General features: G+C 47.9%; 1 protein-coding gene across 1 annotated transcript in view; it reads left to right on the top strand.

The window, feature by feature from the left end:
• The window catches only part of A2ML1 (alpha-2-macroglobulin like 1), a 48,083-nt gene that overhangs the window by 6,880 nt on the left and 21,838 nt on the right, over positions 1 to 19,365 (top strand). Inside the window, 17 exon segments of the mRNA XM_006172233.1 lie at positions 369 to 389; positions 2,182 to 2,341; positions 2,875 to 2,959; positions 4,304 to 4,427; positions 5,703 to 5,817; positions 6,406 to 6,515; positions 7,931 to 8,098; positions 10,746 to 10,973; positions 13,063 to 13,123; positions 13,608 to 13,635; positions 13,637 to 13,748; positions 14,504 to 14,653; positions 15,067 to 15,264; positions 17,021 to 17,131; positions 17,523 to 17,617; positions 18,627 to 18,855; positions 19,014 to 19,140. Coding sequence (XP_006172295.1) covers positions 369 to 389; positions 2,182 to 2,341; positions 2,875 to 2,959; positions 4,304 to 4,427; positions 5,703 to 5,817; positions 6,406 to 6,515; positions 7,931 to 8,098; positions 10,746 to 10,973; positions 13,063 to 13,123; positions 13,608 to 13,635; positions 13,637 to 13,748; positions 14,504 to 14,653; positions 15,067 to 15,264; positions 17,021 to 17,131; positions 17,523 to 17,617; positions 18,627 to 18,855; positions 19,014 to 19,140 — 2,122 coding nt within the window.

Here is a 19,365-nt window from a genome sequence, read left to right as displayed (position 1 = left end):
AGAGTGGAGACCAGCAGATGGTATAATGGTTATATCGCTGGACTCCCATGTAGTCAACTGCAGTTCAAGTCCTACATCCGGTGGCTTAAAACCCATGCCAGGCATGTGTGCTTATGTGCCCAAAATCCTGACAGGAGAATGGAGGAGCGGCCATTGCCCTGGGCTGGGGGAGGGAGGTGATTTCTCCCTTTCTTTCTCTGTCTCTCTGGTGAGTGCACACACCCTATAGCAAAAATCTGTGTAAGAAAAAGGAAAGGGAAGACTGGGCAAGAGAGAATGGAAAACCCTTTTGTGGGTTTTTGCTCCCAGCAAACGTCTCCTAACTGTTCGTCCTACTTTAACCCACACTATTTGCTTTTTCTTTTCAGTACTCCATGGTGGAACTCCAGGTAAGAACAAATTTCTTTTTCTTCCCTGTCGGTTGTGAAGAAGGAAGCATGAGGGAACCAGCAGTTAGCGTAATGGCTATGTCGCTGGACTCCCATGTAGTCGACAGCAGTTCGTGTCCTGGACTCGGTGGCTTAAAATTCACGCCGGGCGCGTGTGCGGGCGTGCCCAAGATCCCGAGAGGAGAATGGAGGAGAAGGGATTGCAGCGTGACCATCCCCTCCCCCTGGGGGGGGGGTGCAGGGCGGGGTGATTTCTTGCTTTCTGTCTCTTTCTCTTTCTGGCGAGCACACGCACCCTATAGCAAAAACCTCTCCAGGAAAAAAAAAAAAAAGAAGAAGAAGAAGAAGGAAGCATGAGAGTTCGATGCTAAACCTTAAAAGCAGAAACAGCTCTGAGCTCTTGACCTAGATCCCTGAGACTGCTTGAGCACCGAGTACCCGTAAGCCCGCCCACGCTGTGCCTCTCTCCCCTCTGCCGCCTCTTCTCCCAGCCCAGGCCTCTGTGGAGGGGACATCAGCATGTACTGTGGCTGCCCTCCCTCCGTCCTGTAACTTCTTGGCGCCACACCAGGCTTGGGTCTGTGCTCCTCCTCCTTTTAGATCAGAGCTCTTGTCACAGACACTGCCCAGTTGGAGGATGACATGATTACCTGTAAGAAGGGTCAAAGGTCAGGACTGGAAAGTGATTCCTCAGTGTTCCCGCCATTTTCCCATTACACCTCCTGTCTTTCTGTTAGGGATGAAGAAAAAAGTAGACTTTTTTTTATAAAGTCTTTTTCTTCCTTTCTTTCTTTCCTTTCTTCTTTCCTTCCTCCCTTCTTTCTTTCTTTCTTCCTTTCTTTCTCTCTCTTCCCTTCCTTCCTTCCTTCCTTCCTTCCTTCCTTCCTTCCTTCCTTCCTTCCACAGAAGAGAGACAGAGACAGACACCTCAATAGAATCTTCATGCCGCAATCCATCCCCAGCCTCATAGCCCACCATTCGGCCTCAGAGGAAACCCTCCTTGTAAATGCTATCCTGAGTCTCCCTCTCTGAAACTGGTGATAACACCTTAGGGCAGGCGTCCCCAGCCCCCTGGGCCGTGGACTGGAGCAGGTCTGTGGCCAGTCAGGACCCAGCTGCACAGCAGGTGAGTGGAGGGTGAGCCGTGCAGCTTCGTCTGTATTTACAGCTGCTCTCATCCGGGCATTACTGCCTGAGCTCCTCCTCCTGTCGGGTCAGCCGTGGCACTAGATTCTCACAGGAGTGCGAACCCCACTGTGAACTGTGTGTACGAGGGACCTAGGTGCATGCTTCACAGGAGGATCTAGTACCTGATGATGAGGCGGAGCTGAGGCAGGGATGCCATCACCGGGGAGTGACGGAAGGAGTATATCATGGCGAGTGGTGTAACCATTTCATTATATATTACCATGTGAGGATGATAGAAGTAAAAGCACGATCAATGTGAGGCACTTGAATCATCTCAAAATCACCCTCCCCCACCTCTCGTCCATGGAGAAATTGTCTTCCAGGAAACGGGCCCCTGGTGCCAAAAGGTTAGGAACCTGCCTTAGAGAACGCAGTCCGATCATTTGAATCCGAAGGGACCCTTTTCCTCTCAATGGAGCTGAATTCGCGGGAACATATATCTCTTTGAGTAACAAAGAGAAGTGTAAATAACACGGGAGCTGTTCATCCTGGACGCAGACGGCAGGGCCAGGACAATGGGTGCGATTCTCTGCCTGCATTTTGCAGTGCAGAGTGGGGAGCAGTGGGGCAGGCCTGTCATGCACGTTCTCCGTATTGGCCTTAGGATCCAAATAGCAACCGGATTGCACAGTGGCTGGAAGTGGTGCCCGAACAAGGCATTGCAGACCTGTCCTTTCAGCTGGCACCAGAGGCAACGCAGGGCACCTATACGGTGGCAGTGGCTGACGGCAAGACCTTTGGCACGTTCAGCGTGGAGGAGTATGGTAGGTGGGGAATTACAGGGCAAGAGGCGGCATCATCTTGTCTTACACCTGCAAAGGAGACTGACGTAAAATCTCCTCCGGGAAGAGATTGTTTATTCATTTTCGAATCAGTGCTAAATCAGCCAATACCTTTAGGAACACTTTACCTTAATAATGCCACTTTAAGGGACTAGCAGGTGGCGTAATGGTTACATCGCTCGACTCCCACATAGTCAACTATGGTTTGAGTCCCGGACCCAGCGGCTTAAACTCATACTGGGCGCATGCGTGTGCATGCCCAAGATCCTGAGAGGAGAATGGAGAAGGGATTGCAGCGTGGTCATCCTCCCTGGGGGGTGATTTCTCACTTTCTGTCTCTGTCTCCCTGGCAAGCGCATGTGCCCTACAGCAAAAAATCTCTCAGAAAAATGTAATAAAATGCCACTTTAATCAAATCAATGAATTTATGATCATTTTCTTTTGCCCCCGTGTTCATTACCTTTGACCAAGTCCACCTCTCATTCTTTTCCCGTTTCTCTTTTCACTCTCTCCAGTGCTGCCTAAGTTTAAGATGGAAGTGGTGGAACCCAAGCAGTTGTCAACAGTGGAGGAATCTTTCTTAGTAAAAATTTGTTGTAGGTAAGAGTAAAAGCTCTTCTTTCTTTCTTTCTTTCTTTCTTTCTTTCTTTCTTTTTTTTTTTTTTGAAGAGGTTTTTGCTACAGGGCACGTGTGCTCGCCAGACAGACAGAGAGAGACAGAGAGACAGAAGATGAGAAATCACTCCCCAGGGGGGATGGCCACGCCGCAATCCCTTCTCCTCCATTCTCCTCTCGGGATCTTGGGCACGCACCCACACGCGCCCGGCGTGAGTTTTAAGCCACCGGGTCTGGGACTCGAACCATGGTCAACTATGTGGGAGTCCAGCAACATAGCCATTACGCTAACTGCTGGTCCCCAGAGTGAAAACTCTTTGGGGTCAGCATGTGGCATGGTGGTTAAGGTGCTGGACTCCCACATGGTCTACTGTGGTGTGAGTTCTTGACCTGGCAGCTTGACTATCCCACTGGATATATGTGAGTGCATGCCCGAAGCCCTGAGAGGAGAGTGGAAGAAGGGATTGTGGTGTGGCCATTCCCCTGATGAGTGATTTCTCACTTTCCCTTTCTCAGTCTCTGTCTCTCTTCTCTGGATGTATGCACCCTATGGAAAAAAAAAAAACCTAAAAAAAAAAAAAAGAGAGGAAGCTCTGGATCTGTTGAGGATTAAAGCTGTATTGAGAGGGATCAGCAGATGGCGTAATGGTTACATTGCTGGACTCCCACGCAGCCAACCATGGTTTGAGTTCCAGACCTGGCAGTTTAAAACACACTGGGCATATGTGCGTGCATGTTCAAAATCGCAAGGGGAGAATGGAGGAGAAGGGATTGCAGCATGGCCATCCCCCGCTTGGGGAATGATTTCTCCCTTTGTCTCTCTCTGTCTCTCTGGCGAGCACACGTGCCCTATAGCAGAAACCTCTCTTAAAAACAAAACAAAACAAAAAGCTGTATTGAGAGTAGTAATGAGAGAGTATTGTGGGGAGAGGGGTTATAGGAGTAGCTAAAATCTGGGTGGTTCATGCAGTTCAGATTACGACCTCTCCAAGAACACAGTCACGGCTGCGTCCCTGCTCTTCCTCTCCACTGCTCGCTCGCTCAGTGTTCTCGATTTCGTCTCTACGTTGTGTAGAACCCAGTATTGAATTCCACGGAGAAACAGGAGCGAGGAGAAAGAAAGATACCGTCTCTGCCCTCACAGCGGTAGCAATGGTGATGGAACTCCTTCGAGGCTTTGAGTAAAGCAGGAGAGAGGAGAGCTAGGAACCCAGCGATACTGTCAGAGCACTTTCCAGGACAGAGTGAGAGAGGAAAGGTGCCATTCGGGGGAGGAGGGTTGTCTCCACTGGCATTTCCTGACGGAGTCCTCCTGCTCTCCGTGGTCAGGTACACCTATGGGAAGCCCATGCTGGGGGCCGTGCAGGTGTCGGTGTGTCAGAAGGCGTACACCTACTGGTACAGAGAGGCAGATCAACAGCTCCCTGACAAGTGCAGGAACCTCTCTGGGCAGGTGAGTAGAATATAAAAAAAAGAACCGTATTTTCCAAGGAGTAAGAGTAAATATAGAGGGGCTGGCAGGTAGTATAATAGTTAAGGTGCTGGACTCCCACATGGCTCACCGCTGTTCGAGTCCTGGACCTGGCTGGTGGCTTGCTTTCTCATTTTCTCTCCTTCTCTCTCTCTCTGTCTCTCTCTGGTAAATTTTAAAGTAATAATAATAATGGTAAGGGGCCAGGAGGTGCTGTAGTGGTTAAGATGCTGGACTCTCACATCGTCAACCGTCGGGTGTATGCACAAAATCCCGAAAGGAGCATGGAGGAGAACAGACTATAGCGTGGTCATTCTCCCCCGGGTGGAGAGTGAGTTCTCACTTTCTGTCTCTCTGTCTCTCCAGCAAGCACATGTGCCAGATAGCAAAAATCTCTAAAAAAAAGAAATGAATAATAGGGGACCGGTAGATGGCATAATGGTTATGTTGCTGGGTTCCCATGTAGTCGACTGCAGTTCAAGTCCTGGACATGGCAGCTTAAAATTCACACTAGGCGCGTGTGCGTGTGTGCCCAAGGTCCTGAGAAGAGAACAGACGAGAAGGAATTGCAGTGTATCCATCCCCCTGGGGGATGATTTCTCACTTTCTGTCTCTGTCTCTGGTAAGCACATGCACTCTATACCAAAAATCTTTTTTTTTTTTTTTTAAAGTAATAGTAAACTAAATTAAATCTCAATGCCAAAAAACAAGCTGTGTTCTTTACCCGGAACAGAGTTGTTAAGCATCTGCTTTGGAATGAAGAAATGAACCTAAACCCTTGCAGGATACACTTTTCAATATTCTGTGGTTAAGTCTTCCCCCCTTTCCGTATCTTGGAGCTTCAGAACTGTTTTGTGGTTATACACGTGAGGGAGAACTACTACTTCGTAAAGATGGAGAAAGTTGGGATCAGCAGATGGCGCAATGGTTATGTAGCTAGAGTCCCACACGGCCAGCCATGGTTTGAGACCTGGACCTGGCAGCTTGAAACTCACACCAGGCGCATGTGCATGCATACCCAAAACCCCAAGAGGAGAATGGAGGAGAAGGGATGATGGCACAGCCGTCCCCATGGGGGGTGATTTCTCTCTCTCTGTCTCTCTGGAGAGCACACGTGCCCTATAGCAAAAATCTCTCTCAAAATTAAAAATAAAAAAGATGGAGAAAATGAGGGATGGAGACAGAAATTCTTTCTCCCTACAACTACATTATGAAATGAAAGATCACTTGTCTTCCCCTTCTCTATTGTCTCACTAGACTGACAAGACAGGGTGCTTCTCAGCCCCTGTGGACATGTCCACCTTCAACCTCACTGGGTACATGTACAGCAACAGCATCAATATTGTGGCTACAGTGGTCGAGGAAGGGACAGGTAAGTAGAGTATAGCTTGGCTCATTAAGAAAAGAAAAAGGGAGGCCAGCAGGTGGCATAGTAGTTAAGGCGCTGAACTCCTGCATGGCCGACTGTGGTTCGAGTCCTGGACCAAGTGACGTGTGCATGTATACCCCAAATCCTGAACGGAAAGGGAGGAGAAGGGATTATGGCATGGCCATCCCTTCTGGGGGGTAATATCTCACCTTCTGTCTGTCTCTCTCTGTCTCTCTGGGGAGTGCATGCACTCTATAGCAAAAATCTCTCAAGAAAATGTAAAGAAATTAATTATGGAAAAAGGATAATTATCAGAGGCATAGACCTACTCAGAGGATTCACAATCTACCCTCATCAGTGTCTGGGAAGAACCCTGTTTCCAGTTCACAGTCATGAGGAAATCCCAGATTCCACCCTGCCAGCCATCTACTGCCTATTTCCACGTGGTGGGGGGATTCGTTTGCCTCTTTGGCCAGAAATACAGTCGGCCTCATGCTTCTGTTGGTGTCACACTCTCAGGGATTTCGTGTTAAACATGAAGACGAGGCTATCGAGCCCTTAGATCATTGTAGTTCCTTCTTCCCTCTGCAGGCGTGGAGGCCAACACTACTCAGGATGTCATCATTTCTTCACAAATGGGATCGATGACCTTCGAAGATACCAATAATTTTTATTACCCCAACTTCCCCTTCAGTGGGAAGGTAGGTTGAAACATGACTCTCCGTAGACAAACCACGCTTAGCCATTCACTCCTTTGTCCTTCCCGTGGACGTATCATGAGAGCTGATTTAGCTCCAAGGTCTTTACCGATACTCACTCAGTTCACGTGGAAGGCCACTGTTGGCCACGTTGTATGGATGAGAAGACGGAAGGAAGAGAGACTTAGTGAGTTGTCCCAAAGTTACATAGGGAGTAAGTTGTAGTTATGACGAAACTCAGGGGGCCTGCATTCAGAGTGTACACTCTTAACTTCTTTTTTTAAGAATTATTTATTTAATTTTATTTATTACTGTTATTCTTCAATTTTACCAGAGAGAGAGAGAGAGATAGAGAGTGAGAAAGCAAGCTGCCAGGTTTGTGACTTGAACCTTAGCTGGCCGTGTGGGAGTCCAGAGCCTTAACCACCACGCCACCAGCCAGCCCCACCCTCTTAACTTCCTATGCTGTGTTGTCTGAAATCCCACATAAGATGTGTTTTAGATGTAAATGTAGGGCCCTTCCTAATGTCAAGACCTCATCTTCTAAAAAGATATGGACAGGGGCCAGCAGGTGGCATAGTGGTTAAGGCGCTTAGACTCCCACATGGCCAGCCATGGTTCGAGTCCAGGACCTGGCAGCTTGAAAAATCACACTGGGTATGTGTGTGTGAGCCCAAAATCCCAGGAGAAGAATGGAGGAGAAGGGATTGTGGCATGGCCATCCCCGCTGGGGGGTGGTTTCTCTTTCACCCTCACCATCTCTGTCTTGCCGCTGAGCACATGCACCCTAAGGCAAAAACCTCAAAAGAAAATAAAAAGATATGAACATATTTTTGAATTTAAGAGCAAGGTTTGCAGAGAAAACCTCAAGTCTGGCCTCTTTCATTTAGGTAAGATTAATGTCAGACTTTCCTTGATGGAGAGCCTTTTATAGCTCCGTAAGCATTTTATTTCGGGATTTAAGTTTTTCCTTTCTTAGTGTCTTCTGGCTACTCTCTTCTCTCTTAAGCTTATCTGTCTTTACTTTCCAAACTGTCAACACATATTGTATCTGTTAAAACTCACTTATTTTTTTAGTCATCTCACTAGCTCGATCTAGTATTTTAGAGCCTAAGGATGACATCATTTGGGAGGTTAAAGGTGGCTCCCTTTGAGGAAAGAAAGCAAAGTAAGGTAGAGACCCCAGGGGGCTGTGCAGCGAAGGGTCCGAAGGCTTCATTAGCTCCATCTGCACGCGGATACTTCTGTTCGTTTCTCAGTTCCTCAGAGATCCTAGTCTCTAACCCTTGAATTAGATTTACCTTTCTCTGGACTCTTCTGAAACGGATTCTTAGAATTTCTGTTCTCGTGTCCCTGTAGCTCGCACGCCCACTTGCTCCAAGCCTAATTCTAATGCCCTAATGACCTTCACTCCTCAGATAAGAGTTAGGGGCCATGACGGCTCCGTCCTCAAGAATCACCGGGTGTTTCTGGTGATTCACGGCGTAAATGGAGCCACCAACCAGACCCTCACTACCGACAGCGATGGTCTAGCCCTCTTCAAGCTCGAAACTGTAGATTGGAACGGGACGGACGTGTCCTTGGAGGTAAGCACTGGGGATAGACCAGCTTCTCAGAAGGAAGGGCTTTCCTGAAACAAGCTTTGCCACGGTCCTGTTTCTCATCGGACCCTCGGCCTTAATTCCATCTCCCTCGCTCTCCGGTCCTGCTCGCCAGCTGACAGATTTTCTCAGCTCTCTTTTCTGTTTAATATCAAATAAACAACCGTTCAGTTAAAACTATAATTTCTATGGGTTCATCTTATAATATATTCTTTCTTTACGTGATCCTATATGTAAAATCAGAGTCAAGTGTTTTGTTTTGTTTTTTTTCTTTTTAGAGAGATTTTTTTGCTATAGGGCGCGTGTGCTCGCCAGAGAGACAGAGAGAGACAGAGAGGCAGAAAGCAAGAAATCCCTCCCAGGGGGGATGGCCACACTGCAAACCCTTCTCCTCCATTCTCCTCGCAGGATCTTGGGCAGAGACGCACACGTGCCTGGCGTGAGTCCCACTGGGTCTGGGACTCGAACCACAGTTGACTACGTGGGAGTCCAGCAAAGTAACCATTATACTATCTGCTGGTCCCAAGTGTTTTTTGTTTTTTTTTGTTTTTTCCTATTCCCTTTTCCTCTTTCCCCATTTCTCATAAAAATGGCAAATGAAAGAACTCTAGATTTTAGATAACTTACAAGGAAGCTTACTGTATCAGTGACCAACTGTTACAGCAATGCTGTTTATTAAATAGTTATTAAATGTAGGGACCAGCAGTTGGCGTAATGGCTATGTTGCTGGACTCCCATGTAGTCGACTGTGGTTCGAGTCACGGACCCAGTGCCTTAAACTCACGCCGGATGCGTGTGCGTGCCCAAGATGGCATGGCCATCCTCCCTGGAAGAATGATTTCTTATTTTCTGCCTCTCTCTGTCTTTCTGGAGAGCACGTGTGCCCTATAGCAAAAACCTCTCCCCCCCAAAAAAGTTACAAAATGTAAATATCCTACAACGAAAAGCACTCATTCCCATGCATCTCGGGTGTATCACCAGCTAGCTCTGCTAACCTTGATAGATTTGCTTAGTTAGGTCTGTGCATCGCTGGCAGTAAGCTGGTGCCCCTCACGCCTCTCAGGACCCAGCAGGCCAGCCCAGGTACATCTGTGTAGCAAGGAGGGGCAAGAGCAGGCGCTGACATACAGGACGTTTCCACGCCTCTAGTTACTCTGCATGTGCTAGCATCCCGTTTCCAACACGCCACACGGTGGGTGACAGTCAGTCTAAGTCAGTAAGATTGCATGGATGTGGATACAGGGAGGGAGCCACTAATGCAATTATTCAACCTCCTTACTTAAGCAAAATATTTCTCTTGTGCTAACTTGACTATTTCTTTACCCAATCAATCATCCTTTAGTCACTGTACTCAGACATTGTTTTAAAGTGTATTTATTTCTTTAATGAAGGGGCATCCCCAGAGGGTCTTTACTCCATGATCCACCCCCAGGCTCGGCTAGCCAGGATCAGTGCACAGGCACAGAAAGCCATGCCTGGCTTGTACACGGAGACCTTGGGATAAGAATCTGGGACCTTCTGGGAGCAGCAGATGGCGTAATAGTTACATTGCTGGACTCCCACATGGCCAACCGGGGTTCAGGTCCTGGACCCAGAGGCTTGAAACTCACGTTGGGCATGTGTATGTGCTTGTCCAAAATCCTGAGAGGAGAATGGAGGAGAAGGGATTGTGGTGTGGCCATCCCTGGAGGGGGGCGGGTGTGATTTCTCACTTTCTGCTTTCTGTCTTTCTGGTAATGCACACATTCTGTAACAAAAATCTCTCTTAAGTAAAAACCCATGACCTTCCCATATGGCACTGTGGTAGAATGTTGCATTATCACTGTTCCTCTGGGATTCGCCACAAAGAATTATTTTCAATTTTATTATCCTCCATACCCATATTACCCATGAAGTATAACTTTTTTTTAAAGAATTATTTTATTGAACTTTATTTAATTAATTAATTTATCTATTTATTTATTTTAATTTGACCAGAGAGGGACAGAGTGAGAAAGAGAGAAAGTGAGAAAGCAAGCCACCGGATCTGGGACTCGAACTGCAGTCAGCCATGTGGGAGTCCAGTGCCCTTGGCCACCATGCCACCTGCTGGCCCCGAAGTATAACTTTTTAAAGTTTGTTTCCTCTATGACAGCGAGAGAGAGCAAGAGAGACAGGCACCCTCCACAGAGTCCTCACGCTGTGGTCCTCCTGCAGCCAGTTGGGATCACAGGCACGTCTGCAGCAGAGACAGACCCAGGATGGGACTTGGAGCCCTCCTCCACGGCCTCCCGCCTGTGCCACAGCTCCGTGGCTGCCTATGGCACCAGGCTGGGCCCGCTCTTTGATTTCTATGTAATCTTAGTCACGCTTATCTACCTCCAGGCGTCGTCTGTGAAGGTGTATATCCCACAAGTTCCCCTTACTTGATAACTGTGACTCCGCCCCCGTCCCTCGCCTACATACCAGCCACGTGCATGCGGCACACATCGTGTGGAGGACTTCCTCATCCACCCCTGGCTGGGCCTCTGATGAAATGCCCTCGTGCCATTCTAGGCACTGAAGATCTGAGACAGAGTTCTACCTGAACGCCTCAACAAGTCCATGGTTGGGTACATGCTGAAAGGACCTCTTTCCTCTCTCTTTCTCTCAGGGAAAGTTCCAGATGGAAGATGTGGTATACGACCCAGAACAAGTGCCTCGTTACTACCAGAATGCCTACCTGCACCTGCAGCCCTTTTACAACACGACCCGCAGCTTCCTTGGCATTCGCCGGCTGGACAGCCAGCTGCAGTGCGGCCAGCCCCAGGAGGTGCTGGTGGATTATCACATCGACCCCGCTGATGCGAGCCCTGACCAAGGAATCGACTTCTCTTACTACGTGAGACTGGAAAACGGGGACTGGAGAAAGCCAGTTAGGAAGGAAAAGGGATGAGGAGAGGCAGCCAGAGAGGGCAGACTGACTAGCTGGAGCTATGCACAGCACGTGTGTGATTTCAACCATTTTTAGAAGCCACATTTAAAAAGTGAGAAGAGAGGCAGCCGGTAGCATCCTGGTTAGGGTGGCTGGATCCCACATGGCTAACTGTATGGTTTGAGTCCTGCTACCAGCAGCTTAGAAAAAAAATCATGTCAGGGCCAGGGGATGGTGGTGGTGTGGTGTTCATGCATTCCCAAAATCCCAAAAGGAGAATGGAAGAGAAGGGATTGCTATGTGGCCATTCCCCTCAGGAGGTGCTTTCTCGCCCACCTCCACTCTGTATTTCTCTGTTTTCAGGAGCATGTATGCACCCTATAGCAAATTAAAAAAAAAAAAAAAAAAAAAGCAGGTGAAATTCATTTGTAACATATTTTATTGAGCCCAATATATCCAAAATACCATTGTTTCCACAATCAATATAAAAATTATTAATAGATATTTTACATTCTTTCAACATATCTTTCTATTGCAGTATATATTTAATACTCAAAACATCATGACTTGAAGTAGCCACCTTTCAAAAGTTCAATATTTGTTTTTTAGAGATTCTTGCTATAGGGCACGTGTGCTTGCCAGAAAGACAGGGAGAGACAGAGACAGAAAGTGAGAAATGACTCTCTGAGGAGATGGGCCCGCCACACTCCCCTCCTACATTCTCCTCTCGGGATTTTGGGCATGCATGCGCATGTACCTGGTGTGACTTTTAAGCCACCGGGTCTGGGACTCGAACCATGGTCGACTACATGAGAGTCCAGAGACATAACCATTACACCATGAGCTAGTCCCAAAAGTTCAATGTTTGGATGTGGCTAATGAATACTATTTTGTACAGTAGTGGTGCAAAGGGTAGAGAAAATTGAGGAACAGAGACAGTTTGAGCAGGAACTTAGAGAAATGTTGTGGGAACAATAAAATGAAGAATTGACTGAGAAAACCCTTGGCCAGAGTCAAAAAGGTGGGTGGGTGGAAGGCAGGATGAAGAAGGTACGAGAGTTGGAATCAATGTCATTCTGTGTTCCACTGGTCAATATTTTAAAATAGACGGTATTAGGTAAAACATTGACATTCATGGCGGCCTTGTTGGGGACATAAAATCATGACCTGGTCACCTGAAAGAAATGTGTAAATATAAGCAGCTTTGCTGGCCAGCCTGGTGACAGTAAGAGGTTGTCACGTACGCTTGGGTTTCATGATCCAGAGTCTCAATCTTCCTCATCCTCTCATCTCTGAGAGATTTCCTCCTCTGTGGATCAGTCTAGTATCTTCTATGATCTCTGTGTCTTCGGTACAAGCAATCATCTTGAATGAGGGGGGGGTAGGTGGAAGATGACAAGCCAGAGCAGTAACGTAGGCACTGTCTTTAGGACAGAGTGCCGCACGGCCTCGGGGAAAAGGGAGCTTGAGGCTGAGCAGTGTGGGTGCTAATTCGGAGTCTAGGGACCCTGCCACAGAGCCCTGGGCAGACAGACACATGACTCCACAGCCTGCCAAGAAAGAATTTCACTGACTTCTGGTTCAAGTGAAAGTGGACAGGAAGGGAAAGTTAAAAAGGAGATTTTTTCTTTTTTCCTCCGGAAGGTCAAATGTCAGAAAGGGCCCAGAATAGTTTAAGATAAACTCGCTTACATTCCATTTTGAACTGAGCCGTCATTTTTAAAAAATGATGAGGATGCATTTCAGCTGACTTTACCTTACAATGATTATAGGAGGGTAAGACCTCAAGAAACAGGGGCCAGGTGTCTACTGTGAGGAGCGGTTTCTGTGCTGACTGACCCCTCATCTCCCCTCACGCACCCTGTGGTTGTCAGCAGGCTTCCCTGGAGGAGAGTCCTCAGGGCCTGTTGGCAGCGTCCTGCGTTTGACAAGCTAATGGATATGAAGTAGAGCCCAGCTCTGGAGCGATGCTAGGAACCTCTCAGGGAGGGCCGCAGAGACCCTTCGGAAGTAGGGCCCAGCTGAAACTCCATAACTTCTGTGTTCTTTTCTTTAGTTAATAGGGAAAGGGGGTCTGGAGACAGAGGGGCAGAAACACCTGGACACTAAGAAGACAGGTGAGTGTACCTGCTTCCTCTGGAAAAGAATATTTTAATTAAAAAAAGTCATGATAGAGTGCATGCACACGCCTGTGTGAGAAAGAGAGAGAGAGAAGCACCGTCCACAGGACCTGGTCCCGCTGCCATCCCTTCCTCTAGTCTGTTGGGTCTTGGGTGCCCACAGGGGTGCCTAGCACGCTTCAGGCTGACCGGGCTGGGGATTCAAACTACGCTCACTGTGTGGGATCTGGCTTCTCTTGAGCAGTGCGTTGCCACTGTGACGTGGATCTGACCCACAAAAGGATATTTTAAACATCCAGAAAGGAGTCCTTTTACATAGAAGCAATGAGGCGAAATGCTGATAATCACCACAGAATAGAAAAATGCGAAGTTACTTGTACCATGAGGCCTAGGCTGGCCCGGGAGACGTGTAAATGGCTGAAACTGTGTCATTGGTGGGTAAGTGGATTCTCAGCCCCTGGGTATCCGTCTTCTCTTTCAGGACCAAAAGGCACCTTCTCTCTTTTCCTGCCCGTCCAGACTAGCCCCGGATCCGTCTCTGCTGATCTATGCCATCTTTCCCAGTGGCGGCGTCGTCGCTGACAAAGTTCAGTTCTCGGTGGAGATGTGCTTTGACAATCAGGTAAAATGGCAGTCAGGGACGGGGAAGGAAAGGGTGGGCATCGACAAGGGGCTCGTGAGTGCTGGGGTGAGAGACCGGGCAGGTCCTGGGAAATGCAAGGGTAATGCTGACGTTGGATATCGTAAGCATATAGGGATCATCTTGAGTGTTTTAGATTTAGGTTGAACTCTCTCTCTCCTGCAGCTGCTTTTTACAAAGTCATGCTGGGGGGCCGGCAGGTGGTGTGGTGGTTAAGGGCGCCGGACTCCCACATAGTCGACTGCGGTTCAAGTCCCGGACATGGCAGCTTGCTTTTCCACTTTTCTTCTCTCTCTCTCTCACTCTCACTTTGGCCCTCTCTGGTCAAATTAAAATAAATAAATAATGAAAGAAAGTTAAATAAAATAATGCTAAAAGAAACCCCCAAAAAGTCATGCTGGGAAGCCACGTGCTCTGGAGGGTTGTTCCACATACCCTCTTTGTTTGTTTTGATCTTCTGAACTTTCTACTGAGTCGTCGAGAAAGCCGTGACCTATTTTCCTATGTTTTTCTATGCAAAAATACGTCATGACTTTTCCTATGACCCAGTATAGAATTCTACTGTGTTGTTCACTGTTTTCGACTCTGTCATAATGTACTAGTCGTAGAGAACTAGACTTCATAAAGAATCATTAAGTATAAAGAAATGGCTTAGCTACCATCGCTGGGGCATGTTGGCTGATGCTCCAAATCACATTATCAACCAAGTCCCTAAGTTGTACCTTCTCCTTCCCCAGGTTTCCATTGGCTTCTCACCTTCACAGCAGCTTCCAGGAGCAGATGTGGAACTACAGCTACAGGCAGCTCCGGGGTCCCTGTGTGCAGTCAGGGCTGTGGACGAGAGCGTCTTGCTACTTAGGCCGGAGAGAGAGCTGAGCAATAGCTCTGTGAGTGGTTGGGTAACCAGGTGGGAAGCCAGCTGACAGAGAAAGCAATTAGACAGCATCAGGATAAGAGATGGGTTGCAGGGAATGGAGAGAAGGTCTTAGAGAAATAATGCACCGTCCTAAGAAGGTGTAGCAATGAAGGGAGAAATGACGGTATGAAAAAGGTATGGTTAATATAGTCACAGAGATAAGGAAAGAAGATGAAATAGGAGATATGAGAATTATGAAAAAATCTGACATAGAGGTTAAACTTTTGAAAGAAAAATTGTTTGTGATAGAATAAACATGAGAATGATTCTGGTGTAAAGACGAGAAATATGCAGGAATAGCAAATGCTATTACCAGAATCTGAGAGTTTTCTCAAATGACTTTGCTGTGTCTGTCCTCTGTTTTCTTCTCTCCTCTTGTCTCAGGTCTACGGGATGTTTCCATTCTGGTACGGTAGCTACCCCTATCAGGTGGCCGAATATGACGAGTGCCCAGGGTCTGGACGGTGGGACTTTCCTCAGCCTCTCATCGATCCGGTGCCAGAGGGACGTTCGAGCAGGCACTCTGCCATCTGGAGTCCCTGGTGGTTCTCTCGGGACACGGACCCTCTCAGTTTTTTTCAGGTAAATGTTCTTACTCGTTTTTCCCTGTAGAAACAATGGCGATGGGAATGGGTAAAGGAAAGTGTGATCTAGGAACGCAGTGAGCAGGTAGGCGCTGATAGGAACAAAACCTTGAAGGAAGTTTCTGTCATGTAAGACAGCCCCTCTTGGCTCTTACGCTCGAAAAAGTCACCCAGTTGAAAGAGAACCCCCTTGAGAAGCTAGAAACCCAATTTTCTTCTTTCAATGGGTCCCAAACATTGATGTGTCAAGAAGGAAAATGAAGGAAGGTAGGCCAGAGTTCTTTTATCATAAGAAAAAAAAAAAAAACACCCATTTTCCACCTCTGTATGATCAGGAGTTTGGGATGCTGTGTGGTCTGAGTCTGACCAGGTCTCTGAGGTCGGAAACCATGGCTCGTTCATCTTTGTATTCTCTCTGGTGCTTGACCTTCATATTGCTCTTTGTATTTGAGGGTTGTTTGTTTGTTCGTTTTGGTTTTTGCATGGGCAGTCTGCTGGCCAGAGAGGAAAGAGAGAGAGAAAGAGAGAGACAGAGAGGAAGTGAGAAATCGCCTCCCAGAGGGATGGCCACCCACAATCCCTTTTCCTCTATTCTCCCCTCGGGATTTTGGGCACACACGCACACACTCCCAGCATGATTTTCAAGTCACTGAGCCCGGAATTCAAACCATGGATAGGCATGCGGGGATCCAGCCACTTTAACCACGATGCTACCTGCTGGCCCCTCATTGAATGCATGTTAAATTGATTAAGTTAACGTTGTCTCTGATATCAGAAAGTTCAGAGTATAAGCTAAATAATAAGAATATGGTGACTAATATGTACAAACAGACACATTTAATGATGAAATAAGTAACAGGCTTTTGCACTAGCTGGAAAAGGAAAAAAAAAAAACTAATTTTGATGGTTGTGTGCTGGGTGGTAATGACCATTAATAAGAAAAGAATATTCAGGGCCAGCAGGTGGTGTGGTGGTTAAGGTGCTGGACACTCCCACATGGTTGACCACGGTTCAAGTCTTGGACCTGGTGACTTGCTTTCTCGCTTTCTCTCTCTCTCTCTTTCTGGTCAAATTAAAATAAATGAGTAAATAAATAAAATTAGGGACCAGCAGTTAGCATAATGGCTATGTTGTTGGACTCCCATGTAGTCGACCACAGTTCGAGTCCCAGACCCGGTGGCTTAAACTCACACCAGGTATGTGTGCGTGCATGTCCAAGATCCCGAGAAGATAATGGAGGAGAATGGATTGCGGCATAGCCATACCTCCTGGGGGGGTGATTTCTCGCTTTCTGTCTCTCTGTCTTTCTGGCAAGCGTACATGCCCTATAGCAAAAACCTCTTATAAATAAATAAACAAATAAATAAAATTAAATAACTTTTTTTTTTTAAAGAAAAGAATGTTCATTGGACCAGCAGGTGGCATAGGGTGCTGGGCTCCCACATAGTTAACTACGGTTCAAGTCCCAGACTCGGTGACTTGAAAGTCACACTGGGCGCATGTGCTTGCATGTCCAAAATCTCAAGAGGAGAATGGAGGAGAAGGGATTGTAGTGTGGCCATCCCTTCTGGAGGGTGATTTCTCACTTTCTCTTTCTGTCTCTCTGGTATGGACATGAGCCCTATAGAAAAAAATTTCTCTAAAAAGAAAAGAATGTTTCAGTTCAGCTCTTTTTCAGTTCAACTCCTGGACAGTGGCCCTTGCCGAAGGGGAAGGGCACTTTAACTCTCTCTGCCCTCTCTGGTGCCTGCTAGGACGTGGGTCTGAAAGTACTGTCCAATGCCAAGATCAAGAAACCAGTAGACTGCAGCCGCCCGTCTCCAGAGGGTGCCAGACTAATGGGGAAAGGTGAGTGTCCTCCGTGGGCTGTGGATTCTCTGAGATTTGAGTCGTGCAGCTCTGGTCACCCCCTCTCTGCCTCCGGGCCTTGCACTGAACCTTGGACTTGGAATGCTCGTGGGTTCTGGGTCATAGGCACAGGAAGTTTCAGCAGGGTTTCCCTGTGGGGAGGGTGTTGGAAATCTGAAGCCCTTATTTCCCATTCCCAGACCACACGGCTGTGTGTATCCCTTCTCCGCCATGATCTTTGGGACTCGTTGGTTCTCGCGGGTCCTTTCTGATCTCTGGCCAGGGGTCTCTGCTTCGCTCTGAATCTCTCTCTAGAAGTCCCTCCTCGATTTCTTTCACAGCAGAAGTCTCTGTTTCCCATATTCTCTTATTTTTGCTCTTTTAGCAGGTGATGCTATTTCTGCAGAGGCCTTTGGATCATCATCTTCATCGCATCAGCCAGAGAATTCTCAGATCCGCCAGTACTTCCCGGAGACCTGGCTCTGGAATCTGTTTCCTATCGGGCAAGTGAATGACTCACAGCACAGCAAGATTGTAGCACCGGAGTCCCAGAAAACTCAGAATCAGATCATTTTTTTTTTTTTTTAATGGATTTTTGTTATAGGGCGCGTGCACTTGCAGGAGAGACAGAGAGACAGAAAGTGAGAAATCACCCCTGGGGGGCTGACCATGCTGCAGTCCCTTCTCCTCCATTCTCCTCTTGGGGTTTTGGGCACACACGGACATGTACCTGGCATGAGTTTTAAGCCACCAGGTCCAGGATTCGAACTGTGGTCAACTACGTGGGAGTCCAGTACGTAACCATTATGCCATGTGCTGGTCCCATCTTCCCTGAATTCTTATACAGTCATATGCAATCACTCTAAACAAATTTGCACATTTCCATATTCACACAGTGTGGAACTGTTCTCACCCCACATGCACGCATTTTATTTATTTCCTTGCTTGTTTGTTTGTTTTGCTATGAGGCATGTACACTCCCTGGAGAGAGACAGAGGACAGAGAGAGAGGGAAGAAAAAAGTGAAAAATCACCCCTTTCAGTGGAGGTGGCCACACCACAATCCCTTCGCCATTCTCTTCTCTGGATTCTTGGTGTCCAAGATTTTTAAACTGCTGCATCTGAGACTCGAACCAGAGTCGGCCATGTGAGATCCAGCTGCCTTAACCTCCACGCCACCTGCTGACCCCCAGATGCACAGATTTAAAGGCACTTATTGACAGGAGTGCTCACCCATTGCTTATGTGCTCATACCCTCAGGGGCGGACGGCACGAGCTTGTCTTCAGATATGCTTGCACACCCACGCCCACCCACGTGTGCCCCCTCATGTGCTGTCACCTCCCCTCTGTATTCGTGCGTCCTCACTCACCCGAAGGCTCACCTGAGAGTCGCACGTTGCACTGTTCAGTGATCTCTCCTTTTCCGCGTACAACATAATTCACTTTCGCAGTGAAACCGTAGCTCCCTCCACACGCGCTGCCTCTGCCTCACAGGGCTTTCATGTTCTCGCAGGAACTCGGGGAAGGAGGCGGTCCCCGTCACCGTTCCTGACACCATCACGGAGTGGAAGGCGATGACTTTCTGCACCTCTCCGTCCAGAGGCTTCGGTCTCTCGCCCACCGTTGGACTCACTGCCTTCAAGCCGTTCTTTGTGGGCCTGACTCTCCCTTACTCGGTAGTTCGTGGTGAATCCTTTCGTCTGACCGCCACCATCTTCAACTACCTCAAGGACTGCATCCGGGTGAGCGCGGGGGCACAGAGAACAGGTGTCAGCCCTGGAACCCCCACCCCCAAGTCTGTCCCCTAAAGTGGAAGCGTTCCCGTCCTCTTTGGGAAAGAGAAGAGCTGTTGATGGGCTGTGGACGTCCTCACTCTTGGTCTCTTAAACATCGTCTTCAGGTTCAGACTATCCTGGCTAAATCCGATGAGTACCACGTGGCCTCAGGGGCAGGTGCGCAGGCCTCCAGCTGCCTGTGTGCCGATGAAGCAAAGACCTATCACTGGAACATCACGGCTGTCAGACTGGGTAAGACAGGCAAGTGGCAGACGGGCAAAAAAGCTGCCAGCGAGAGCTCAGTGGCCGAGAACTCTACTCTTCCCTTGGCTGCGTTTACTTGCTCCGTCCCCCCTCTTCTTCTTCTTATTTGCCTCTTTTTTCCCTCTTCCCTAATGCTATCAGTAAACCAGCAAATACCCTTTAATAAGAGGTCAAAAACACTTACCTAAACGTAAGATTCTGAGTGCGAAAGGG

Source organism: Tupaia chinensis, unplaced genomic scaffold (genome assembly GCF_000334495.1).
Source record: "Tupaia chinensis unplaced genomic scaffold, TupChi_1.0 Scaffold000183_1, whole genome shotgun sequence".
NCBI classification, from domain to species: Eukaryota; Metazoa; Chordata; class Mammalia; order Scandentia; family Tupaiidae; genus Tupaia; species Tupaia belangeri.
Note: the sequence above shows the minus strand (reverse complement) of the source record. Positions and strands in the feature narration are given on the sequence as shown.